This window comes from Manihot esculenta, chromosome 9 (assembly GCF_001659605.2).
Source record: "Manihot esculenta cultivar AM560-2 chromosome 9, M.esculenta_v8, whole genome shotgun sequence".
Taxonomy (NCBI): Eukaryota; Viridiplantae; Streptophyta; class Magnoliopsida; order Malpighiales; family Euphorbiaceae; genus Manihot; species Manihot esculenta.
The window spans coordinates 6246906-6274147 of NC_035169.2; the positions used below are offsets into that span (position 1 = coordinate 6246906).

The 27242-nt window shown below is 31.1% G+C and overlaps 3 protein-coding genes across 5 annotated transcripts; 1 reads left to right on the forward strand and 2 right to left on the reverse strand.

The window, feature by feature from the left end:
* Nucleotides 1-143: 143 nt before the first annotated feature.
* Nucleotides 144-5602, reverse strand: LOC110622196 (serine/threonine-protein kinase Nek6). The gene is made up of 13 exons (XM_021766619.2): nucleotides 4922-5602; nucleotides 4502-4568; nucleotides 3723-3788; nucleotides 3565-3611; nucleotides 2702-2747; nucleotides 2535-2615; nucleotides 2410-2452; nucleotides 2265-2314; nucleotides 2070-2151; nucleotides 1942-1991; nucleotides 1747-1820; nucleotides 1581-1632; nucleotides 144-1503 (listed from the first exon to the last, which is right to left on the reverse strand). The coding sequence occupies exons 1-13, from the start codon at nucleotides 5065-5067 to the stop codon at nucleotides 331-333; spliced, it is 1977 nt and encodes a 658-aa protein (XP_021622311.1). The 5' UTR covers nucleotides 5068-5602; the 3' UTR covers nucleotides 144-330.
* A 457-nt stretch (nucleotides 5603-6059) lies between these two features.
* Nucleotides 6060-11638, reverse strand: LOC110622199 (chaperone protein dnaJ 6). Of its 3 annotated transcripts, none has more exons than XM_021766625.2 (9): nucleotides 11367-11638; nucleotides 8536-8634; nucleotides 8343-8444; nucleotides 7932-7991; nucleotides 7731-7837; nucleotides 7579-7661; nucleotides 7137-7224; nucleotides 6802-7046; nucleotides 6060-6656 (listed from the first exon to the last, which is right to left on the reverse strand). In XM_021766625.2, exons 1-8 carry the CDS (start codon nucleotides 11481-11483, stop codon nucleotides 6842-6844), a joined length of 861 nt encoding a protein of 286 aa, XP_021622317.1. In that variant the 5' UTR covers nucleotides 11484-11638; the 3' UTR covers nucleotides 6060-6656; nucleotides 6802-6841. The 3 variants fall into 3 exon arrangements, with proteins under 3 accessions (XP_021622317.1, XP_021622316.1, XP_021622315.1); XM_021766624.2 differs by having other exon boundaries at nucleotides 6060-6695; XM_021766623.2 differs by lacking the exon at nucleotides 6060-6656 and having other exon boundaries at nucleotides 6701-7046.
* Nucleotides 11639-18478: 6840 nt separating this feature from the next.
* LOC110622195 (probably inactive leucine-rich repeat receptor-like protein kinase At5g06940) lies at nucleotides 18479-21737 on the forward strand. Its single transcript, XM_021766617.2, has 2 exons — nucleotides 18479-20873; nucleotides 21151-21737. The coding sequence occupies exons 1-2, from the start codon at nucleotides 18584-18586 to the stop codon at nucleotides 21519-21521; spliced, it is 2661 nt and encodes an 886-aa protein (XP_021622309.1). The 5' UTR covers nucleotides 18479-18583; the 3' UTR covers nucleotides 21522-21737.
* Nucleotides 21738-27242: the final 5505 nt, after the last annotated feature.

Genomic DNA, 27242 nt, shown 5'->3' on the forward strand with positions numbered 1-27242 from the left:
GGAATTTCCAATGTAACAAGAAAAGAGAAATTTGATATATTCTATTTGCATTTCTTAGAACAATCTAGAAATTTCCAGTGCACCAAGAACAAGAGAAATTTAGCTTGGTCTGTTTGTATCTCTAAGAACTCTTAACAGCCATCTCATCCAAATGAGCACATATCTCATACATTCAAAAGTTAACAGAGAGTGAAACAATAAATAAAATATGTTTATAAGTCATGCACTTCATCAAACAACACTCTGAAGAAACACATCTTTATGTCAACACAATTTATAGATACATATTCTCACTGTACTAATAATAAATTAGTGGCAATCACCTCATGTTCAGGTTCCTCCATTAAATTTATGCTGTGACATGAGACTTTTTGTCAGCCAAATTGCTGTTTCTCTAGACGAGACCACTTCTTCCCCGAATGGGTTTAGGACACCGGCGAGCTCATCAATTTTGTCCTGTTTAAGTAGCCGTGCACATAGCTCAAGCAAAGACTCTAGAGCATCAGCTCTTTGCAGTCCAGCATTCTCCCACTCACTCTTGGTTTCGTCAATATGCATTGCAGCAAGTTTATTGAGTAATGAAATTTCACCTGGTGTTGGTACCTTCATCTCATAAGCATCATATTTCTCCATTTGCATGGAGCGCTTATTCTTATCTTGTTTTGCTCCAATTTCATCTTTACATGAAAGGATATCATTACTTTCAGATGATAAGTATTCCATATGAATTCCTTCCTTGTATACATCAGGGCTTTCTGGTTTCTTTAAACGACATTCCGAGTCTTCACAAGGTTTGTTTATAGGTGACACTGTGCTTTTGTCATCAAGGGAAGCGTCTTTGTCAATGCAATTTAGAGCAAGGATTGCCAATCCCTTGCTATCTACTGCTGTCACAGCCTGTCCCTCTGCTTCAGCTTCTTCAGCAACTTTTTGGATGCAAAAGGTTGGCTGATCTTTTGCAGTAACAACCTTGATCTTAACATCTTGCAATTGTTGAAAATGCCCAGATGCAATTTCACCTTCACGTTCAGAATTCCATGAGCTCTTCAAAGTAAACTCAACTTCAGTGCTATCTTTTTGAAGTAGACTGCTAGAATCAACTTGCTTGTCTCCATTGCAAATACTAGTTTCAGAACCAGTAGGACTGTCCTTTGGAACAGTCATAGAATCTGATATTTCCACAGCACAGCTTGTAGGATCAACCCTCTTGGTCTCAAGGTTGTCTTCTGCACTTGATGTTGATGTCGGGATGCCAATGTGAGGTTGATTGCTTTGCTGCACAACACCATTTCTTTCAAATGGATGATAATTTTCTGGCTGGTTATGTGGCCCAGCTTCTCTGTCCTTGTTGGCTTTGCCACCGTTAGGTTTGCCAGACAATGATTTTCTCTTTGTTTTCTCCTTTGAATTGTTTATGGGCTTTATTGGAAGAAACACAGAAGATGCATTGCGGCAACGAAGTAAATATGATTGCAAATGAGGATGTCTTAACAGTTCTGCAGCCTAAATGTCAAGTCATGCTCATGTTAGAATGGATCATGGGGCTGAAATTAATAGATTAAAACTATAGGCAAACTCACTGTTGGCCTGTGTTCTGGGTTCTTCCTCAGCATGCTCTTAATAATTTGTTTCCTGTGACATGGAACTCACCACACATATAGTTAGGCCATTAAAGAGAATAAGATTTATTAATCATGAAAAAAAAACACGTCACCAGCATTTTCCATTTATGAAGAAAGTACTTACAGTGAGGATGAATACACAATTGGAAGAGGAGAAATGGACGATCTGTTTATTTTGTTGATTAGTCCAGCCATATCCTGTTGAAGTTATTCATTTAATTATGGTACTTGAAATTCATATTGAAGCAAAAAACAGATTATTTACCAATAACTAAATAGTAGTGTACTACTTATATATACTACTCAGGCTTGTACTTACAGGAGCTCTAAATGCTGGATGATGAGCTGCCATTTCAAACATACAACAGCCTGAAACAGCAGGAAGATGTTACTCCTAATGAAGAAGGAAATTTAATAAATCTATAAGCATGATCTCAGATTTCTTACCAAGTGACCATATGTCGGATTTGTAGCCATAAGGTATATCTGCTAGCAGCTCAGGACACATGTAATTAGGTGTGCCAACAACCTAGGTTACACGAGGCATGAAAACCAAAAAGATGTGAACAAATAAATAACTTGATGGGGGATAAGTAGTTCAAACATTAGCTCTTAAGGCATGAAATATATTTGAATCCATACCGAAGATGCAAGGTCTTCTGTGTTAAGCAGCTTTGCAAGTCCAAAGTCACCTGTTCAGTCCATGAAAAATGAGCAATTCTTAGAAGGCTTTAAGACAAAGAAGCCAAACTTGATGAAAATCCTTCTAGTTAGAAGTTCTTCATACCAAGGCGGATATTATTCTCCTTTGTAAGGAATATGTTGGAGCACTGGAATTGAACAAGATTATGTAAGAAACAAAACAATACAAAAACTTCCCTTCATTGCATAAATCAATGTATAATTCTGAACCTTAAGATCTCTGTGAAGGACACGGTTAGAGTGTAGGTAGTCCACAGCTAGCAATAACTGAGTCAACCATTTGCAGAGCTTCTGAAGAGCACAGCACAGTAACTATCTATGTTGATAAAATGATGGAACAAATAAAGAACTGCTTACATGAAAATCTTACAGGTTACCTCTTCTGGGAAAAAGATGCCTCTGGCCTTCTTTATAATCTCAGCCCTGATTGAATGAGAGGAAAGGGCAAGAAAGGATAATTCAATCTTAATGAGAAGTGTTATGATATACTTTTTTTTACCATATATATGTATATATATTCTAGATGAGAATTTTCATTTGCTTAATCCGCTGTTTGGATATGGAGAAAGTGTTAGGAACGGAAATAAGTGGTGGAAAATAAGAAAGAATTCTCACTTTTCTTTGTTTGGAGAGGGACAAGAAAAAAAAAAGGAGGAAGGAAAATAAGGTAATTTTACCCTATTTATTTTCTCTTCAATTTGGAGAAAAAAATAATAAGTGGGTTTTGTGCATTGAAATGTGTAAAATTATACTCTTTATTGGGTAAAAGAGTAAATACAATAAATGAGGGTAAAATGGTAAATTCAACTATTTTCTTCTCAGTCCTCTTTCTAAACAAGAAAAAAAAACTAAATTATTTTCCTTTTTAATTCCTTTTATTCTCTACTTATCCCAACACAAAGGATAAAATAAAGAAGAGAAAACAAAAAATTTTGAAAAAAAATCCTTATGTTATCGTCCTTCCTCCCCCATAAATTATCCAAACAGAGAGCGAGTATCTTATGAGACAAGCATATAAACCTTCCACTATCAAATGCAATAACTGTCAGTTTGGTTCCTCTCCCCAGAAAGGAAAATTTTACTTCCTATTTCCTATGCACATGATCTGCTCTGAGACAATTGAGTAGTGAAGATTGAAAAATATGTATTCTGGTTCATTTCTAAAGCATGAAACATTTTTTAACATTCTGAACCAGCCAAAATCATTGAAGAAAATATAATATAATTCATGGTAACTTACATGTCTCCACCTTCACAGTAGGCCGTTACTATGCATATGCAACTTCCCTGCATAGTAAAGCATAAAGATGCAAGCACATTTGTTTAGAGTCGATGCAATCTAATAGCCATTGATTATTCCTATGTCATTGTAAAGAAAATATATATGTAATTATTTACCTTGTCCACCCAAGAATCTTTATACTCCACAATATATGGGTTGCTAAGCTTTGAAATCAAGTCCATCTGCAACACGAATCATGAAATCAACAATGTTTTCTTCAGAGCAAGTTATGCTCCTACTTTGAGCCAAATATATTCTTTAATAGAACTAACTTCTCTTGGTTGTATGGGGGACGAACATCATCTTTAGTTATTTTGCCCTCAAAATAGTCATGTTCGGAAGTTAACTTCTTGGATACTTGATGGCAGAGCTAGAAACTAAAACAGAATGTTCATATTCTAGTTATCAACTCAACCCTAAAAGTGAAAGTTGTGTATATGATCATTAATGTTGAACATTCAGCATGTTCTGAAGGCAGAAGAAGTTTAAACAATATACGTTATTAATATATCTACAGCAGCAACCAGACCAAAAAAAAAAACAGTGATGTATTAAATTTGCCTACATAATAACGTCAAGAAAAAATTAGCATTAACGCATATTTTCGTCTTCTTGGTAATCTAGCATGAGGTTCCATGGTTCAAAAGCTTAGATTACAGCACTGGAGAAATGATTATAAGAAGAGGGCTGCATTAAACGCCATAGTTGGATTTCTAGCAGAATGCAGTAATACATAAATAAATAACTGAGCAAATCCTATAACCAATCTCATGGAACTATGGAAGTATCCAAAACTCAATTCTTTTATTATTCTAAACAAGAAAATAAATTAACAACAAGTAATTCTTTGCTCAAATAATAATAAACTTTAAATGATATGGTTAGTGAAGGTGACCTCCTGGTGAGCTGTTGCCTTGAACTTCTCAGTCTGCTTGGCCAGGCGAATCTTCTTCAAAACATACCTAACAGGCAGAGAAAAAAACCCAAAAATCAATGAGCTAACAGACAAAGAAATGTGCCGACAGGACCACTACCTACCACTTTTAAATCCCAAATCAAAATTTGATTCAGATACTTCGTGCTCGCAATTGAAATCAATTAATAACCGACCACAAGGATGTTTACATTTCCTTTCTTGAAAATTTTATTTCCTATCAAGTCCACTTCAATCATTAATAGCAAAATCAGTTCATCTCCTTCAATTTGTTAAAACCCAGAAATTGAGCTTTTCAGTGGGCATATTCAAGAAGATCCACAGAGATAAAGAACAAGAAGAAACAAAGCTTGCAAAAAAAATAAAAACAGAGCTTCTTACTTCTTTTTCTCAGCTTTATGAAGAACAAGAAAAGCAGAACCAAAAGCTCCTCTACCAATCTGTTCAATGACTTCATAATCTTCCATTTTGGATTTCCCTTCGCTGTTATCTGCCTCCATTGAAAACCTTAAAGACCCAAAATCCATGACAGCAGTAGAAAGTCACAGCTTCAAGTCAAGTTTAAAGATCAAATTCACAAATCTTTTGAATTCCCAAAGGGGAGAGGGAAGGAGAGAAGAGAAAAGGCTAATACCCAACAGCTAGTAGAGCAATAATTAATTAACGGTTAAGTAAACGAAATTGATAAGAGATGAATCTAGAGAAGAGACTATTGAAGTAACCCTGAAACAATGAGAAGAGGGCCTGAAGGATGAGAGATAAAAAAAAAAAGTTGAGTAAAGCTACATTCCATAATTATGAGCTTCCATTTTCCAACTTGAGAGGGAGAGGGAGAGAGAGAGAGAGAGAGAGGACAAAGTCAAGTAAAGTGGCAGTGCACTAATTTGGCAGAAGTAATTAAAAGACTTAGATGACTTATTATTAGCAATTGGTAGTTGATAAATTCACCAACTAGAAAATGAGAGAGAAGGAGAAGGATAGGCTTGGATTTGCTTGCATTTACAGATTCAAGTGAAGGGAGATCAAATTACTCATATGCTATAGAAGAATGTTTCATAGCATGCAGTTGTGATGTCTCCATCCTTCCAACTTAATTAGAATTACAATTAAGTTTAAAAAAAAAAAAATCCATATCAGAATTTAGATTTGTAGATTATTATTATTAATTATGAGTAGTAGGTAAAGGGTGTGCTGTTATCACATCATAAATATATTTTTTAACTATGTTTCAATACCAAAAGTATTTTATGATATCATACTTTTGCATTTTTTATTTGGGTATAATCATGGGTTTTCATATGCGTTCTTTTTCATGGGGCATAATCACAATTTGTAACCAAAGTTTTGGGGCCAGATCCTCATTGGTGCTCTGGTAGCTGGTACACCATCCGTATGTGCCCAAATTTTAATTGCAATGAAAAAGAAAAAGAGAAAGATGGCCATGAATATGATAGCTTTAATGATGATAGGGGGTAGAGTGATTTTGTAGGCAAGAGTGAAAACAGTCAATTCCACCTCGTGCAAAGAATCAGAATCCACTGAATCAAACAACATCTAAATAAGCATAATACATTGAGGTTGGGATTGGACCCTACAACCTACAACTTCAAATGTTTTTGCACAACCCCACAAACCAAGTAAAATTTTATATAAGAGGACCACCTTGCCTTTGGGTCTTCCACACACCTTTTTCCTTTGAAAGTTATAAACTTTTTTCCGGCATTGACGCATGCCTTGGTTAAACTTTGGCTCATTATGCACCACCGATACTTGTACGCCAATCTTACAGCTGGATAACAGATAGCAGACCCCTCCCCATGTTTTTATTGCATCAATATGCCACGTTCGAACCTTTAGCCCTTCAAGGATTCGATCTAATATTCTCTTTGCTCAAATAAATTACGCAAGTCAATGTGATTTCTCAACTCCCTAATCAAAAAGTTCAACCATGTCCAAAGAAAATATGCATCTATGGCCTTGTGCTAGATGTATTATGATTTTTTGCGGAGAATACGCAGAATGGGGTAGAAAAATGCAGAACCATAGACTCCAAGTTGATCTTGTTTTCCATTTAAACCTGGATAAAGAACAAGTTGATCTTGTTTTCCATTTAAACCTGGATAAAGAACAAGTTGATCTTGTTTTCCATTTAAACCTGGATAAAGAAAAACGCATCAAGAAATCCATATAGTGAGCAGTCAATTTTAAATGACCAGATAAAGGTATTTGCAACTACAGCATACACAAAAAGGTTCGCATACAAAATAAGGTCCTCTGGCCTTGTTCTCTCACAATATATAGTTACTTTTGCTTTGACTTTTTGGAGGCCTTACGGCTTTGAATTTTCTTCTGTGCAGCTTGAAATTCTTCTTCTGTGGGTTCAGAAGCTGCACTACCACCATATTTGGACACCAAAGATGAGAACATGGAATCAAATTGGTCTTTTCTCTCACTTCGCCGCTTAGATATAATAGCAAGTAGATCTGCTTCTGATTGTTTATTTGATCTGCGAAAAGACATATTTGAGTGTTATCCATACAATATTATGGGCAAAAGCTTTTCACAAAATAAACAAAAAACAATGCTGAAGACTTACTTCTTCCTTTTTAAGGGACTAGTAGGTGGTTTGGTTTCAGATACTTGCTTAGCCCATTTCTGGTATGCTTTGCTTGCCTTCACTACCCCTATATAAGAGTATGTGGAAACTTAGCATCAGGAAACCTTAATTAATATGCAGTCAGATGCACCGCATCTAAGGTGGCATATAAATACAATCCAAGACAGCATATGCTCATCCTTAATCTACTTGGATAGCACTTTCACAATGAAACAAAAGCAATATGCAAGATGGTCCCAATTTATATTCTCAACCAGCAAAACAAATACAAGTTCAGAACAACACTTCAACTCTTGAAAATATCCAGACAAAATTTCTGTTAGCAAAATATATAAACATAAACTAGAATAGACTATTAAAAGTTGTCTGGACAAAATTTTATTAGCCAAAATATATAATAGAAGCTAGAATAAGCTCTAACCTGCAGATATTGCCTCATCCAGAATATCCTTGAATCGGTGAGAATCAAGCTTAGGATCAGAACAGAGCATCGAGCAGAAGAGCCTAAGAAGGAAAATTTCAAAATCAAACAAGCCAGCCTGGAGAAAAGCAGGCAGGTATACTATTGCATACCTGTTCATATTACCCTTGCACTTTTTATAGAGGTCAATCAAATCCTTTTTCTCTGAATCAGATCCCCTGTAATTTGCTTCAAACTCTTCTATATCAGCTTCAGTGACCTGAATTAGATGTATGACCATCAGTTTTTAAGTGAATAGAAACCCAAGTAATAAATGAAATAAGGAAAGATGTATGACCAAAAATATATTTAACCTTTTTGTACATGGTTCTGAAAAAATCCCTCAAATTTTGAACGACATCCCCTGCAAGATCCTGCTTAACAAGAAGATCAGAAATGAGATGCAGAATGCTAATGAAAAGGGAAATTTCCTACTTCCCCAGATTAGGATTCATTTTGACAAAACAAATGCACAGATTGATTTCCTTTCTCATAGACCTGAAACAACCTTCTTTATATTAACAATGAAATTTAGCACATCTTGGTCGGTAGGAAAATGTAGTATTGCTGGTTATGGCTGCCTCTTTTGCACAGGATAAGCATGCTTTCTTGGTATTCAATTTCTATAGATGGAATATTTTTCATCCCATAGACCATCCACCCTGTGATCCAGGACTGTACCAATTCAAATTAAGGATAAAAACAGCACATATGTAAAAACTTACAGCATCATCAACACAACCAGTCTGATCATAGACAGCACGTTTTTCCTCATCACCAAGAATTGATATAACCTTTTGCAATTGCTGAAATTTTTCTTTAGCTTCCTATTGAAAGATCAACAAACAAAGCATAAACAAACAGCAGTGTATCATAAAAGTGAGAAAATCTTTATTTCCTGTCATCGGGAAAAATCACCTCATCACCAGGATTTTTGTCAGGGTGTAGCCGCAAGGCCAACTTATAGTAGGCTTTCTTTATTTCCTGTTGAGATGCTGTCCGCTCAAGTCCAAGAACCTATAAGAAAACAGGTTGTTTGCTACATCTCAGTCCAGCAAAAAATTAAAATTTATATAACCATGACAACAGGGGTTAATTGAGCAGATTAGATAAAAAAAAAATACAATGAAAGCCAAATACTTTAAATACTAGACTAAGCTGACAGGATCTACAAAGTATGTAGGATGCAAATTGTAAGACAGCAGTCACCTAATTAGCAAAGTAGGAATCACAGTGAAGTTATCCTAACAACCCTCCGGAACTTGGCAAACAGAATAGAATTCTCCAAAAAAAAAGCGAGAAAGTAGTTGCACAACATTTATTCCCAATGCATGCAAAATGAAGCACAAGCTTGCCCCTTGCACACCCAAAAGATTAGAAACCTCAAAGTGAATAAAGGAAACAATGTCAGCAATAATATAGAATAAAACTCTCCTATTTTGACACTTCATTCCCTAATCATGGATAGTATTCAATACAACTCTCTAAACATGTTTCCATAACCACTAAATTTTGATCTCTTCATTCTGCTTATATAATAATCCTGCTTATATAATAATCCTTCAATTTGATTATAGACCATTACCTAGCCATTATCCCAGCAAAATAGAACTCTAGAAATAGTCCTAGTCTTCAGAATAAAAGTAGCTTCTCAGGCTCAAGTCTAATACAAGGCCTTTAACCTCATTGATTACAAGTACAAGAGGAAGGTATCTATCATTGCAAGACAATGAATTTCACCCAATTAGAAAGGAACTTCTGCAGAGAAATCTAAGATCTTAAAATTTTGATCACATGCTCTAGAATATATGTGTTCATGCATAGCACATACTTCAATAGCTGGTATGGAGGGAAAGGAGGTGACATTGTGTATTTCATAATATCAACAGTAATTCAAAACATCAGCAAAAAGTAATAGCACCAGAAACGGCATTTGTATTCAAAAATATCATTTATTAATCAGCTAAATAGGGACAGCATAGAAGTTGATAAGAACAACTGCAACATCTGATGAATTTTTCTATAATTCAAGTACAAGGGACTTTAGGCTTCAAATATCACACAACAAAATGCAAGTAGAAACAAGATTATCAGTAGCATCAAACAAACTCATCCACATCAAAAACAATTTTACAACACCATAAATACAAATTATCAAGAAAAAACCCATTGTCAAAATACCTATAACAACATCGTCTTCACTCCTGAAATTGCACACATGGGGAAATAATGGCAAAATCAACACGCAATGTTACCAAACTAAATCAACCAGATGCTATAAACCCTTTTTACCCTTAACTGGAGGAAGTGCAATAATCAACAGTTATCCCAGATTTCCACATATGCGGTCACTATTGCCATCTCAAACCTTCCTTGACCCACTAATCTTTCCTTTATTTTCTATAGCATTGCACAGCAAGTCTGGCAGGTAAATTATTCATTACTGAACAATAATAAGACATTCAAAAAGGGGGAAATGACAATGAAATTTAGGTGAACCAAAACCCAGAACTGTGCACAGAAATCCACAGATAAACATTCAATAGGAAACTAATTGCCATACCAGTGTTTGGCACATATCGAAACTAGGAAAGGCAAAGTGCCAACTGTAAATGAATAAAAGGTAAACCTATTACTAGAGACTTTAGATTATGGAGACTAACAAAGAACATAGATGAATAGATTGAAAGGTCAAGATGATGTTTTTAGGACTCAAAAGCTTGACAGATTATGTGATAAGTGCTAATAAGTGCCTTAGGACAACTGACTCCCAAAAGCCAGATTATGTAATCAGTCCCATCAGGAGCATAACATTATGACATCATTCACTCGATGAGAAGAGGGTGTATTCACTGACTATAACTTGAATCTAACTGCAAATGATTTTAAAACTCTATTTCCTTCGAACAATGACAAAAACCAAATTCTCTCAACACCTAGCTACAACTTATAGGCAGCACTCAATGAGTTAGAAAACCATAAATCAAATGAAAGTTCAAGTATAATCCTTAATCTCCAAAAACAAGATGAAAGCTGCCTAAACAAGTTGCAATGACATCATTAATGTTCAACCCAAAGTAGCCTCAACAAGTCCAGAAAACTATAGATAAAACTGAAAGAAAAATTGTCATAATCAACTTCAAATAGTGCCGCTCATCTCTTCACACGACTTTTTAGTCCCAAGAACATATGTTATCAACTACAAAACAATCAGACAACATTACAAATGCTTGTGACAATACAAATGCTACGGATTTCCAATATCACAATTTGCCTCCACTAGGCAATGGAAACAACAGTCAGTGACATTTCCTAACGTGTTACCTCTTCTAATTACAGGTAAATCTACACATTTTATCAACTTTAGCTGCAACGTTGTGTTCCTGCCCAAACATTATCCAAATATAAATGACCAGCTGTTTTAATCCTCATTGCTTATTCAATGAAAAACTTATGCATCAGATATAGATTCCCATCAGAACGCAGCATAGCTTTCTAGTTTCGGATTCAAAACATCAACACAAACCCTAATTTAATTTTTTTTTAAAAATCCACGTACCTTTACCCAAAACCAATTCATATAAATAAACGAGCATAATTACCCAAATACAATAAGCAACGGGAAACCACAAAACAAAACAAAACGATTTAGACAGATAAATTCAAACCCATAATTAAATCCGACACCCAATTTTAGGGCAAGACATCATGAAAAGAAATACTCTAGCCTTTGGGTATTATTGAATAACCTCATAGAGACTCTTCTCATCTGTGGAAGATTGATTAAGATTCTCATTCTGTCCCTCTTCTTCTTCTTCCAGTTCTACTTCATCGCGAGAAACCCTCGATTTACTCTTCTTCCCCATGTTGAGCGTACACAGAGAAAGAACAAAGAAATGAAAGAGAATAGCTTTCGAAATCAGTGAAACAAACCTTTGGGTAATCGAATTTTCCGTGAGGATCCTTTATATCGCAAATTCAGCATAACTCTTCCCGCCTCTTTCCCCATTTTCCCGCCGTATTGATCTGATGAGAGATAGTCCATGCCTCTATGGTGACTCCGAGTCACGGTGTAGGATCTCAGCCGTTACTTTCCACTGGTTCCAACCATATCATGGTATTTGATTTGCGCTCTTTTATTTATTTTTTTTTTTTTACCATAAAACTAAAGCTCATCAATTTATCAAATAATAATTATTTGTAAAATAAAATTTACTTTTTCATAAAATAAGCTAAAATTAAACAACATAAAATAGAGAAAATAACATGAAATTTATTTTGAATCAAACAAAATTAATAGTTTTTAATTTGAATGTAATCGAAACTGAAAATAATTATACCGTTTAAAATCAAACCAAATCATAACAAAATTATTTAAAAAATCGAAACTACTTTTGAATTGCTAAAATTGAACTGATTCTTGTTCAGTATGCAAATCATATTGAACCGCCAGTTCAGTGGGCAGGCCTAAGCATGAGGTTCGATTCATTGCAAGAGATACCGTTGATAGAGTTACGGCCTGAAATATACACTCTGGCCGAGAACTAAGGCACACTGCAAGGCCTTGCCCTAGGCCCAAGGAAGCCTTCTCAAACTCACCTACTGAGGCTTTTTATGGTAACTATAACAATTTTTTATTTATCAAATTTATATTTTAATTATATATTATATTAACATTAGAAAATTTTTAAAAAATAAATAACATATTTTATCTATATTATTTTACACTATATTAAATCTGAGAATTAATAATACTATTCATACATATGCGATTATTAAAATATTATTATTTGAACTCTAATTTATTAGATATCGTAAAATATCCTTTAATTTATAAGGTTAAAATTATGGACGCACATGTTAGAAAAAGAAAGATAGCTGCAGCAATGATGAAGAAAGAGCAGCTAGGGGAGAATGTGAAGATGGCAGAGTAGAAAATAAATAAAAGGAGAGTGAGTGTGGTGTCCCTACTAATACTATCTCTTCACCGTCTGCTGAAAGCAATGTTGGTATTGAGAGTGTAATAAATTTGTTGTTATAGCTTTCTTCAATGCAATAAGTGAAGATTTGATAATGCCAACTTTCTTTCCATCTCCACCACCCAACACATCATGTCTCCCCTCCATTTCCTTTTGTTGGGACTTGGCTGCTCTTCTTATCTTGGGAATATTTCTAACACTAACACCCATAATCTACCATCCCCTTCTCTCTTCACAAACTCACACATACCAAACTTTTATAAATAAAACTTAGCTATCAATATGTATTTTATGTGAATAATTTTATTTTTTAAATAAAATTTGATTGTTTAATTTTTATGCATACAAATAATTAATATATTCTATGATAAAAAATTTTGAATAAAATCTAAAATCTAAAATCCATTAAAATACATCCACACACTTGTCTGGACCGAAATTTTTAAAATTCTATTTGAATCACACGACGAGACATGGAAAATAGTATAGTAATTCGGACAACAATCTTAAATTCATATCCAATTCTAACAGGATAGACATTAGAGTTTGAACACTTAAATTGAATATTGAAAAATAAAAAATCCTTCAACTTTTAAGACATCGAATTTTATATAAATTTCATTTTTATATTAATAGAGTATTTTTGGTCCATCTCTATTAAAATAGTCCAAAATTGAGATGAATTCCACGAGAAATCATAACTCTAAAAAAAATTAATCAATAAAAGTTATAAGACAGTACCTCTAAATATATTTTTTAATTTTTATTTTAAAATTTATTATAAATCACTTCGTGACTTAACTGTCTATAACTAACCACTTGAAATTCTCTCATTTATAAATTTAAGTCCAATATTTATACTCATATATAGAATAGTATCAATAATACATGCTACGAGCACTTCATCTTTTATTGAATCAACTCGTTACAAACACGATTCATTATATCTAATAAATCAGTGACAGATATAATTGAAATATAAAAAATTGGTGTAATTTTTCCCTTTTCAATGTCTTTGGATGCTTCAAACTTTTCCCCTCTCAGCTATTTTTAAAGTTTGACCATTAAGCATGAGAGAATATGCAAACAAAAGAACTTTTTGAACATAACAAACTTAAGTGCATCATATATAATTTTTTATACTCCCAATCAATCTCTTATAGCTCATGCCTATTGCTTCAATAATATACTCATTCTAATATTTTGACATTCTAAACCAAACAATTTCAATGAAAATCAAATTTAAAAACTACTAAAAGATCACAATTTCAAAGCAAAACACATAGTGAAGTGTGTATTATTTAATTAAAATAAATTTAAATAATATATAATCAAGATTGTCGGAGGAGTAAAAAATGTTTGAGGTTAAAGCACAGGAATTAAAAATAATGGGCTAACATGGCTGAAAAATTGCTTAAAGGAACCGACAGATCCTGCCCTAATCAAGAAAGATGTAATAATCATGCTTTGAAAAGATTTTTATTACATGCAATTAATTAGTGTAATTAGTAATGGCATGAGAAATAAGATTAGATTAAAGGGAAGAGAGATTTGTGTTGGAAAAAGAAGTTTCATTCTTGGGATGCTTTTGAGCAAAAACTTAAAAAAAAAATACAAAAAGTAGAAATGACAGTGAAAATTTTCACCAGTCTTTTCTTAGAGGATGCAATAATGGCTGTCCTCTCACTTTCCAGTTATGTTATTAAGTCAAAACCAACATCAAAAAGTCAACTAATGCGAAGCTGGAATTCAATGGCCTTTGTTTTTTGTTTAATTTTAATTTTTTATTATTACTTTTTTTTTTTAAATTTTTTACTGCTCGCTTGATTGCATCTTTTACTCTGTACGGAATACATAGTGTCCTTCCACAGGCAATAGTGGTAGCTTTTATCGCTGCAAAAAGTCACCGTTTGTGGTAAAAAAAAGGAGCAAAAAGGGCTTACTAGTATTTAGGCGCCTTTGACATTAGGATGGAATAGTTAAAAACAAATGGAAAATTTATTATTTCATTTGTTTCATAATTTTTATTTTTTTTATAAAATAAAAAATTAATTTTTTATTAATTTTTCATTATAATTATTTTAAAAATATTAAATTTTACTAAATATTAAAAAATATTTTTTTTAAAATTTTTAAAAATAAAATTAAATAAGAGTATAATAGTTTATTTATAAAAGTGTATAATAATTTTTAAATAATAAAAAATAAATAAAAAATTATGGATGAAAAAAGTATTTATTTTCAATAATATAAAAAACTTAATTAGTTAATTCATCAATTTTAATTAAAATAATTCTAAAATTTTAAAAATATATATATTAATTAGTAATCTATTAATTTTAACCATTATTTTTTTATTTAATTTTTATGATATAAAAAATTTATTCTGTAATTTTTCATTTTTATGAAAATATTATTAATTAGTCATTCTATATAGAATATATATATATATATATATATAATATTTAATAATTAAAATTATTAAAAAAACTAATTTATAAATTTTTTGAAATCTAAAATATATTTTAATGTAGTTTTTATGATTTAACGATTAATTAATAAATTTTTTAATATTTATAAATTAAATAATAATTTTTAAAAATAACAATATAATAGTTATACAAAGATAATTATTTTTATGAATATGAGTTATGTAAAAATTCACTTTAAAATTTAATATATTTTATTTTTTTTATTTTGACTCGTTAAAATAGAGATCTCTCTATTTAAATTTTTATTAATTTTTTTAAATAACAATAACACTCTTAAATGTATAATAATACTTTAATTCTTAATTATATTCAAATTAATATTTATACACTTTATTTTTTTAAAACAAAAAATATAATTTTTATATTTTAATTTTATTTAACATTAAAAAAAATATTAATTTTAATATTTGGTGAATTAAATTATCTTTATGAGATGCTATATGGCAAGTTTTTAAGAGATAAAAATATTTTAAGAAATTTATGAGTTGATTTAAATAATTATTTAGCTTAAAATTTACTTAAATTTATTGAATTGTAAAAAATAATTTTTTTAGAAAAATAGAAGTTATATTTTTTTAAATGATTTAATTTTTTAATTAAAAAATATTTTCATTAACTAATTTGTTTGAGTGTTGTAAATGTAAAAATCATAAAAAATATTTTTTTATAAAGATTTTTATATAAATAATTTAATTGTTTTTAGCATTTAAAATTGAGAATATTTCAGAGCAAGCAATTATTCCTAATTTACAAAAATAGGAAAAAGAAAATACGGACAGTATATGGAGCGGGAAAGCGTCCTTGTAATCTGTGAACGGGCAGGTTTGACTGGGACCAAGATTAGATTCCACTGTCAGTCAAAAAAGGACTTGATAAGATCTGAACCGTTAGATTATAATAGATCATATCAGAGAACCAATAGGCAAGCAACAAGCTCAGCGGTAAAAGCGGGTGCTCTTTACGGGGATAAACAGAGAAAAAGAAGATTGTCCAAATCTACGGCACTGTAACTCGAAAACGACCACACATAATTACAGCCTCAATTAATAATAATAATATTTGCACAATTTTACTATTTTTATCTATAATACATAAATATGTCGTTGAAAAAAAAAAGAAAATTTTGAGTTCTCACGTGTGGCACGTGCGATGTGGACTTTTGTCTCTTTCTTCTCGGACCATTTTTGTCCTTACTCGCTCTTGCTCACGAGAAGTCTTCCTTTTTATTTTTTTTTTATTTTTCTCGGTGTTTTGTGCCTTTTATTTTATTTTTTTATTATTTTTAAAAAAATATTATAGGTCTGACCTCTCTAGTTTATGTTCGTTTATTTTATTTTTATATATTTAAATAAAAATTACTAAAATATCCTATAAATAAAATTACCTCCAAATACTTTATTAATAATACAACAACTAATTCTAAATTCTAAACTAATTAAGTATCCGTTTATTTAAAAAAATTGAGTGTATTTTACTTTTAATCCACTTTTAATAATTAAAATTAATAAAAAAAATTCATAGACTGTTTAAAATTTTAAAAAATTTTAATATATTTTTTAAAATTAAAAGTTTGTGATGAATTTTAGTACTAAATAATAATTTTTATTTTAAAAAATTTAGCTTATGATTTTCTTTATGTATAATTTAATTTTAAAATATGAGGATGTAAACTTTAATTATAATAAAGTTTAGTGGCTATATAGTAAATTTTGTTTAAGTTAAAATGTTATACTTTATCTAATATACATCAGTACGAGAATCCAAATAATAAAATAAAAAATATATTAGTTGAAAATTTTAATAATTTATATTTTCAGAGAAGGACATATTTTTTTTTAATGCACCCAATATGCTGCCAAGAGAGGCAGGTTTGCAGTTATACCAACCAAAAAATATATTTTTTAAAATTGTAAAAAAAAAACTGCGATCGTGGATGACCGTTGATCATGTACAAAGAAATTTTTGAAGATTGTCATGCTTTGTTGTTGTTATTATTACTAATATTACTTTTAAAGCGAAAATTATTAATAAAAATATTTTTTATATAAATTATTAATTAAAATATTTAAAATTGATTTTGATGAAGCCTGAATTTTTAGTATTTGGACCGAGGGTGAATTTAGAAGAAAAAAATAGACATAAAATTCAATAAAAGTCAGAGCGTACCACTCAACTCATGATTGAAGCAGATTGAACCAATTTAAGATCTGCACTCTTTAAAAAAGATCTTAGCACCACGATTGAAGAAGATTGGAATCTTAACACCACGATTAAAGAAGATTTGACTGATTTAAGATCGACTCTTAAAAAAAAGATCTAGACTCTTTAAAAAAAAGGTTAGCACACAGATTCAACTACGCTCCGACTATACTAGTATGCATACCGAATAAAAATTAATTGATTATCTGACAAGTATGAACTAATAAATATATTCATACATATGAGACTGCATTATAAAAATAAATTAAACTATAATAAAAAAAAATATATAATTTTTTAAACTAAATTTAAACACTCGTTTGAAAGCTATTGTTTTTTTTTAATTTCAGAACATCAGTTTTAAATAATTTAAGGTAATTTTTAATTCATACAATTTTCACAGATACACTGGCAGTTTCCATCCCAAGCCTCACTGTATGCTGGTTTAGAAAAAGTGGAAAATATAGCTAGAAAGCGGAAAACAAAGTCATTAAATGCAGAATACAGAATTACAAAAGAAGAGGCAAACGTAGTTACTCCCTCTGATTAGTGGTTAGAAGGTCAGAGCCTGTCTTCTGCGTTTTTCTCCCCCTACTCCACAGAACTCCAAATATATTTATATTTTCTTTTTCTTTCAATTTTTATATAAAGGATAACTAATAGTTTTTTTTAATGTTTTATAAAATTTAAAATTAAATAATATAATTTTATAAATATTAAATATTTATAAAATTTTTAACTCTAAATAAGGGTTCTTGATTCAATAAATAAAATACAAATATAAAAAATTTTGTTGTTATTTCTCTTTGTATTAGGGGGAAAAATGCAAAACCCTAATTATGTAATTACAAAACACACTTGATCTCTATCCTTAGTCTTTAAGCCTTGACTTTTATACTGCAAAAGACAATTTGCTCTGTCAAACTTTTTGTATTTCATTAATAATAGAATAAAACTAAAAAAAAAAAAACTGGTAATTAAGAAATCAATAGTTTTGGGTTTAAAGTGTAATTTAAACAAAGCATAATGTGAAAATTTATAATTAACCCTAAATTCAATGTACAATGATACAACTTTCTGAAAAATTCCAAAAAGTCTATAATGGCTTGTTTACAAAGGTCAGATGCCATCAATCCATCAACATCATCATCTATCCATCCATTTCTCTGAGCCTCTCTCTCTCTCTCCCTCTCTCTCTCTCTCTCTCTGTCTCAGTCTCAAAGCTCTACTCATATATACAAAAGATTGAATACAACATAACCAAGCTCCTTTCTCTCTCTCTCAGAGGGTTCTTCAATGGCTTCTGCTTTCGACAGATACAGTTTCCTTCTTTCTCTCAGCTTCACTCTCTTCATTGTTTGTTCAGCATTGACTGAAGCTGATATACTTCTGTCTTTCAAGACTTCCATTGAAGACCCGAAGGATTCTCTTTCAAGCTGGTCCAGCAGCTCAAATCTCCATTACTGTAACTGGACTGGAGTTTCATGTGCTACCCCATCTTCTCTTACTGTAACTTCTCTCAATCTTCCAAGTCTCAATCTTTCTGGTGAAATCTCTTCTACGTTATGTGAACTGACCAATTTGACACTGTTGAATCTTTCTGATAATCTTTTTAACCAGCCTATTCCTCTACACTTGTCTCAGTGTAGTTCTTTGGTGACTTTGAATCTCAGTAATAATCTCATTTGGGGTACTATCCCAGATCAGATTTCGCAGTTTGAGTCTTTGAGAGTTCTTGATTTTAGCAGGAATCATATAGAGGGAAAAATCCCAGAAAGCATTGGCTCGTTGGTGAAGCTGCAAGTTCTCAACTTGGGAAGCAACTTGCTTTCAGGTAGTGTTCCTTCTGTTTTTGGGAATTTCACAGAGCTTCTTGTTCTTGATTTGTCACAAAATGCATATCTGGTGGGTGAGATTCCTGCTGATATCGGCAAGCTCAAGAAGCTTGAGAAACTGTTTCTGCAAAGCTCTGGTTTTCGTGGTCAAATTCCTGATTCTTTTTTGGGTTTACAAAGTTTAAATATTCTGGACTTGTCTCAGAACAATCTAAGTGGAGTGATTCCTCCAACACTGGGGGCTTCTCTCAAGAGCCTAGTGTCTTTCGATATCTCACAAAACAAGCTTTCAGGGCCTTTTCCAGACGGCATATGCGGTGCACAAGGGCTCAGAAACCTTGGCCTCCATGCTAATTTCTTCAAAGGTCCAATACCCAGCTCAATCAATGAATGCTTGAACCTCGAGAGGTTTCAAGTTCAAAACAATGAGTTTTCTGGTGATTTCCCAGATGGGTTATGGTCATTGAGCAAAATAAAGCTCATTAGAGCTGAAAACAACAGATTTTCTGGTAAAATACCAGATTCAATATCAATGGCAGCTCAATTAGAGCAAGTTCAGATTGACAACAACAGCTTCACTAGTAAAATTCCCAAGGGTCTTGGTTTGGTTAAGAGCTTATACAGATTCTCTGCATCACTTAATGGTTTCTATGGTGAATTGCCTCCTAATTTTTGTGATTCTCCAGTTATGAGTATTATAAATCTCTCCCATAATTCCCTTTCTGGTCAAATTCCTGAACTGAAAAAATGCAGGAAACTGGTTTCATTGTCTTTGGCAGACAATAGTCTTACTGGAGAAATCCCACCATCCCTTGCTGATTTGCCAGTGTTAACTTATCTTGATCTTTCTGATAACAATCTCACCGGTTCAATCCCTCAAGGGCTTCAAAATTTGAAGCTTGCCCTCTTCAATGTATCTTTTAACAAACTTTCTGGCAGAGTCCCTTCTGCTCTAATCTCGGGTCTCCCTGCTTCATTCTTGGAAGGAAATCCTGACCTTTGTGGCCCGGGATTGCCTAATTCGTGCTCGGATGAGCTGCCTAGACACCGCAGTTCAGTTGGCCTCAGTGCAATGGCATGTGCTCTAATCTCTATAGCTGTTGGAATTGGCATTTTGCTTGTTGCTGCTGGTTTCTTCGTTTTCCATCGATCCTCGAAGTGGAAATCGCAAATGGGTGGCTGGAACTCGGTGTTTTTCTATCCTCTTAGAGTAACTGAGCATGATCTTGTTATGGCAATGGATGAGAAAACTGCTGCAGGAAGTAGTGGAGCTTTTGGCAGAGTATATATTATAAGTTTACCAAGTGGAGAACTTGTTGCTGTAAAGAAGCTAGTCAATATTGGGAACCAAACTTCAAAAGCACTGAAGGCTGAGGTCAAGACATTAGCCAAGATCAGACATAAGAACATCATTAAAGTTCTTGGATTTTGCCATTCAGACGAATCAATCTTTCTAATTTATGAATACTTGCAAAAGGGAAGCTTAGGGGATTTAATTGGAGAACCGGATTGTCAGTTGCAATGGAATGTTAGACTGAGGATTGCCATTGGAGTTGCTCAAGGATTAGCATACCTTCACAAGGATTATGTTCCACATTTACTTCACAGAAATGTCAAGTCGAAAAATATTCTTCTTGATGCAGAGTTTGAACCAAAGCTCACTGATTTTGCTCTTGATCGACTCGTTGGCGAAGCTGCATTCCGATCAACCATTGCTTCAGAATCTGCAGATTCTTGTTACAATGCTCCTGGTAAACTTCTTGTAGTTGCATATTAATTTGCATTAGATATAAAATGTCGATTGCTTTGAGTTTTTGTATAAAATTAAGAAGCTTTACCATGATCAAATATTGACTAAACTATGATCTTGTTTGGTTGGAGTAACTCGACTGAGGTGCTTTTAAGTTACGAGAAAGTGTTAAAATTCCATCTGTTTGGTTTTCTGGAAAGTCAAAGTTATTTCTCCCTTTGATGAGCATATGTTCTTTCAATATGCATTGGAGTTGCTTAACTTATTCTTGGTTACAGAACTTGGATACAGCAAGAAAGCAACAGAGCAAATGGATGTTTACAGCTTTGGTGTTGTGCTACTGGAACTCGTAACCGGGCGTCAAGTCGAGCAGGCTGAACCGGCCGACTCACTCGATATCGTGAAGTGGGTTCGAAGGAAGATCAACATAACAAATGGAGCAATTCAAGTTCTAGATTCTAAGATATCAAACACTTTCCAACAAGAGATGCTAGGAGCTCTAGACATTGCTATTCGTTGCACGTCTGTAATGCCAGAGAAACGGCCATCAATGGTCGAAGTTGTTAGAGAACTTGTATCTCTAAGCTCAAAAGCTCAACTTCCATGTTCAGATTTCTCAATGCAGGAGGAGAATTCAGTTCCAGTTTGAATGTTCAACAATAAATTACCCTTTTTATTTTTTTTTTCTCTTTTTGTTTCATGTCTTTATATGTAAAAAATTGCAACTTGATTTCACATATGATATTTTAGCTATCCTCTGATTGAGGAAAGAAAAAGTGTTTGAATGGAATTTTCTGTTCTAAGTTTGGATTTTTGGACCAAATTGGTTGACGGTAATGCAAGAAAGTTCATAAGGTTGATTACATGCAACACTATGTAATTGTTGTATTGCAGATTTGAAATTAACTGATACTCCAGTAACTATAATTTAAGATGTTAGAAACAATTAAATTCGAAATTTCTGTAATAAGAATTAAATATCTAGTCGTTAATAAAGGATTAAAATATAAAATTTATAATAATAAGGACCAAAGTGTAATATTACTAAAAATCTCAGAAATTTTTTCACAAGAGAAAAAAAAAAAAAAATTTACATATTGAAACAGTACTATGATTAATATACAACGGAAGAACAAGATGTTTTTTCATTACTGTAAATATCCGAAACCAGAGTGAGATTCGTAAAGAGACACCTCTCTCTTTCTCTTAATTCTAGGATTTTTCCTTTTTTTTTTCTTTTGTTTTTTCTATTGACTAGTAGTCAGGTTTGTTCTATTTTCCAACTACTTAGATAAAGTACTTCAGCAACGAGAGGAATGATGGATTGCTTTCCCTGAAAAAAAGAAAATTAAAGAATAGACCTTTGAGGGTTAAGGGCGCCCTTATGATTAAGGAAGGGCAAAGCGAACAAACAGTCAAGTTACGCTATATGGTCAATAAGTTAAAACATCACCTTCGAATCTAAAGAATCAAAGACCAGCGAGAAACCTTTAATACTACATAACAATTGCCAAAATGAGGCATGAGCTATCAACACGAGACAAGTTCACGTGGCAAGGGATTAGGCGAGTAGGAGATGCAGTCTATTCCGAGATAAGGGAGATATGGACCCTAACACATGAGTTATTGCTAAAAGACTCGCCCTTTAAGACGAGTCTCGGCACAAAGTTACCTATCAAATGCAGTCCGGCATATCTCCATTACACTTGTGAATCCAGAATTTCCACCTAATAGTTAGCGATGTTCCGTATCAAGCAGACAACCACATTATGATCAAATTATCAGAAAAACACTATATTTATCTCTACCTCTTACAGTGTAAATATAGAAGAAACGTATAGACCAAAGTATGTATTATAAAACACTAATACTATGAGTAATTCATTACGTTTTCTCTATTCATCGATATACTGACTTAAACGTTAGAGTGACTATTGTAGACATCCACCACCACTTTAAGACTTTTTCCTTATAGGTTTAATCAATCATGACACAATTTTGTTATGTTATATCATCAATTTAATATCATTAATTTAATTTCAGCAATATCAATAATTAATAAATAAAATAATAAAAAACATACATATTATGTGGATAAAACAAATAATATCAATATGAATTTCAACATAATTTGAAAACGTATACATACGATCTGAAATGACTTGACCTAGCTTGTTTCAGAAAAAAAAAAATTCAAATGATAACTATTAATTCAAAATAATTAAAACTAGTCCATTTGCTACCTCTAAACAGAGTTAGGGCTATTTGATTCAAAATAAAAAATTTATTAAATTAAATTTTTATTTTTTAATTCAATTTTACTTTTATTTTTTAAAATTTTAATTATTTTAATTTGATTTTAAGAAAAATTTAATAATTAAATTAAATTAATTAATAATAATAATATATTATTTTTAATAATATAAAATATTATACTATAATTAAAATTAAAATATTTTAATTAATTTTAAAATATTAAAAATAAAGTATAAAAAATAAAAAAATTTATTAAAAAATTTAACCCATGGAATAGAATTATATTAAATTAAATCGATTTAATTTAAATTAATTTATATTTAAAATCAATTCAATTTTAATTTTTATAAATATTTATAATTTTAATTTTTAATTTATTCAATCTATTGATTTTAAATTAAACCGGTTAAATACTTGATTTGATTGACTTTTTATTATTATTATTATTTCTCATCCCAATAAGATCTTAGCATGGAAAAAGGTTGAATAAATATAAATACACCACACATGGCAACACAATTCAAATGCTATATTAGCCTTAGTCATTATCATCCTCATCTTTGTTATTATTATTTTTTAAAATTTTAATTTTAAATTTTATTAACACTTTCAAAAATAAAATTTATTATTATTATTATTATTATTATTATTATTATTTTAAATGTCTTCACAATTGGGCAATTAGAAATAGCGTAAAGGGTAGGAAATCAGTGAATTTTCAAATTTGAATTTTTCTATTCATTTAGTATGAAATATTTTTTTTTTTTTTAGAATTAAAAAATTTACTTCTCATCATGTAATCTATTAATGGAATTTTTATATCTCACTTAGTTACTGTTTGTTTGTGTGTGGAAAATAATTTATATTTAAAAAATATTTTTATAGAAAATATTTTTATAGTAAAATAATTTATTTTTTATTATTTATTTTTAATTTAAAAATTAAATTTTATTAATAAATTTTATCTAGAGTTTTAGGCTCTATTTATTTTATAAAAAAATATTTTTCATATTTTCTAGTGTTTAAAATTTCTAAAAAATTTAATTAATAAAAAATATTTTTCTAACTAAAAAAACAAATCATATTAAGAAAATTAATGTTTTTTAAAAAGAAAAAGGCCATTTTTCATATCTTGACATATATAATAAATTTTTTAATAAATTTTATTTTTAAATTAAAAAATAAAAAATAAATTATTTTATTAAAAAATATTTTTTAGGAATACTTTCATCTAATCAAAATAAATGAGCCTATAATAAATACAAATAGAATAAAAATGGCAATACAAGCCAAATAATAGCAGCCTTTAGTAGAAATTGGCTGTACAATGAATGCTGTCTTATGTTTCCTACCATAATTAGATTATTGCCTTTACTTCAAAACAACATTTTTTAGTAAATTATTTATTTTTTTATTTAAATTTCTTTGATATATAATTATTTTATTTAATTTCTTTAATATGCATATTTGACGTCATATTTATCTGTATAAAATATAAATACAACAAAATTCATATATATGTTAACTATTTTATATTATTTTTAAAAAGATTAATTCTCAGGAATTTTTTAATGCAACAAAATAAGGATGCCTTTCATCAACCCAAGCTTGGACCTCAGTTTACAAAATCAGCAAGCTATGCCCTATGCTATAAAATCATCAAAATCTCCATTCCTCAACAGGTCAGTAATATTTCCCTTTTGCTCCTTTAGTTTTTGGATTTTGTCAGCCAAGTCCTTGACCGTTAATTCTGATGAATAAGCTTTGTTAATGGATCATGCAGAATGAAGGAGAAAGGAACACCATATGCAGCTAATGTATTTGAGAATGGATTCGTGCAACAGCCGACAAGTAATTAATTAATTAATTAAAATTTTTCTGTGATTAATTGCAAAAAAAAGAAAATTTCAGAGTCAGGATTCATGATTTAATGATTGAGCAGGTAGGTTTGAGGAAGAAGAACATGCAGCTAAAGCTCAGTATATGGCTTATATCGACTATTTCAGATCCTATACACAGCTAAATCTTCTGGTATGTTCGTACACAAAAGTTTTTTTTTTTCTTGAGTTTGTTTGGCTTGGTTAAAGTTTAAACTTTAGATAATTCATTTTAGAGATTACTTAATCTAGAGGAGGTTAATTTTAATAGAACGAATTAAATAATCTAATAGGACGATATCATATTCAATATGATAATACTCATTTAACACGTTTTAATATAAATTTATTTATTTAATATAATTAAATATAATTCAACTAGTTTAATATGATTTAATATAATTCTACATCATTTATTTAAATTTTTTATACGATTTAACACTTTCAATTGAATTTTTTAAAATTAATTTTTTATTGAGTTTGTAGATTATTTATTTATTTTTATCATATGACATTGAGACACTATTCAATTTGGTAATGAAACTTCAATACTATAGCAAATTAATGATTATGCCAACGCAATGGAGAAGATGTCTCAGAGGACTGATCAAGATGCTCTAGCCTCTAACAGAAGGTATGCATATCATTAGTAAATGTTCATCACTAGTATCCATCTCATGCTCATGCTCTTCAGTACTTACCACTCAATAATACTTAATTTTCGTTGTAATTATATATTTTTATCATTAATATCAATTATTCATATTGTTACTATATATTAAAATTTATAGTAATATCGCTGTAAAATTTTTTAATATTTATTTTAGTGTGAGTCAAAAGATGACAATTAACCTTGTTTTATTTCTCATGATCCTATAGGTCAATCGAAAACTTTTCAAGAGGCAAATCTGCATATTCTGGAGTTGCAAGGTACTGAAATACTAATGAATCCCTCTCTTCTTCTATCTCACATGCACATAGCTAAAAGCTTTGAAATAATAGGCATGCTGATTTTCGGACGTATCAAGCTAGGAATCGTCCTGCCGAAGATCATTGCTTCCTGGGAATATTTGGTCAGTTATCTATCATCCTTCTAACTAAAAAAAAAAAAAATTTAAGAAAAATTTTAAAATCATCAAATTTATTTGAATTATATAATGAGTAAAAAATAATAAATTTTATTTTTTAATCTAAATTTACTATTGAAGTATTATTAGAAAGTCAAATAAATCGAAATAAGATCAAATACTAAAAAAAATAAAAATATAGTTATAAATTTTTACAGTTAAATAGTTAGTAATTTTATGATTGGCTAAATATTTTTTTACTGCTTTAAATATTAAAAAATATAAAAAATATTTTTTTAAAATATATTTTCTTATGAAATAAAGCTAGCCTAAAAGTTTATATTTCAGAGGTAAATTTAGCTTTTAAACAAAAAAAAATCTAATTTTTTTGTAGAATCTGGGTGTTGATGTGGCTTTGATATCTAATAGAATTCAATGGCAAAAGCCGACTTGAATTAGTTTGAAATTGAGGTTTAGTTGTTTTCCATTTTTGTAGAAACTAATACACCCAGTTAATAAAATGCATAGATAATCAACACAAACAAGAGGAAGCTTCAGCTGCTTTTGACACTGCAAGCACAGAGCAGAAAGAAAAGAAACAGATGAGCTACCTTGACTCGAACAAAAACCAAATGCAAACGGGAACAAAAACCCAGGAGGAGCGGCTCGATCCTCTCAGCTTAAACCTAAGCGTTGGTGTTGGCGGCTGCAAAAACCTCGTAAAAAGGCCAACAGCCCTTCAGCATGCTCTTGAAGAACCTAAAAATCAAGAATCAAAAGAAGCACTAAAGCTTTACAAGATGTGGGCTCTTCAGAAGACAAGAAAAGAGCTAGCCAATGCATCAGCCTCAAGATTCAAGCATGGAGCTTTTAGTCCCTTCAGATACTACCCAGGAAAGCAGAGAGCTTCTGCTTTTATAAGATCTGGACAAGCGAGTTTTAGTCCCCTTGAGAATTACAAAAGAAGAAAGAGCACATTCTTGCAGCCTTGTGATCAGAAAAGCCACGGGATGCAATGGTGGTCGAGAGCTCAAGGAGGATTGAAGTTTAAACATGCCAGCGGAAGCGCTTTCAAGCCTTACGAAAACGACGACGTTCAGAAGAAAGGGAATGCCAATTCATTTGGTTTTTTTTATCGTTAGGCTATATGCCAATTATTTTAATAAAACC

Bases quoted from the DNA above. Each gene is read 5' to 3' on its own strand.
- LOC110622196 (XM_021766619.2), bottom strand. From the start codon at position 5,067: ATGGATTTTGGGTCTTTAAGGTTTTCAATGGAGGCAGATAACAGCGAA. The intron at 2,748-3,564 runs GTAAGTTACCAT...TCATTCAATCAG, and splicing joins TACTGTGAAGGTGGAGACAT to GGCTGAGATTATAAAGAAGG. The intron at 1,633-1,746 runs GTAAGTACTTTC...TCCATGTCACAG, and splicing joins ATTGTGTATTCATCCTCACT to GAAACAAATTATTAAGAGCA.
- LOC110622199 (XM_021766625.2), bottom strand. From the start codon at position 11,483: ATGGGGAAGAAGAGTAAATCGAGGGTTTCTCGCGATGAAGTAGAACTG. The intron at 8,635-11,366 runs GTTATTCAATAA...GTTTTCTTATAG, and splicing joins ATGAGAAGAGTCTCTATGAG to GTTCTTGGACTTGAGCGGAC. The intron at 7,992-8,342 runs GTAAGTTTTTAC...CTTGTTAAGCAG, and splicing joins CTGGTTGTGTTGATGATGCT to GATCTTGCAGGGGATGTCGT.
- LOC110622195 (XM_021766617.2), top strand. From the start codon at position 18,584: ATGGCTTCTGCTTTCGACAGATACAGTTTCCTTCTTTCTCTCAGCTTC. The intron at 20,874-21,150 runs GTAAACTTCTTG...TCTTGGTTACAG, and splicing joins TTCTTGTTACAATGCTCCTG to AACTTGGATACAGCAAGAAA.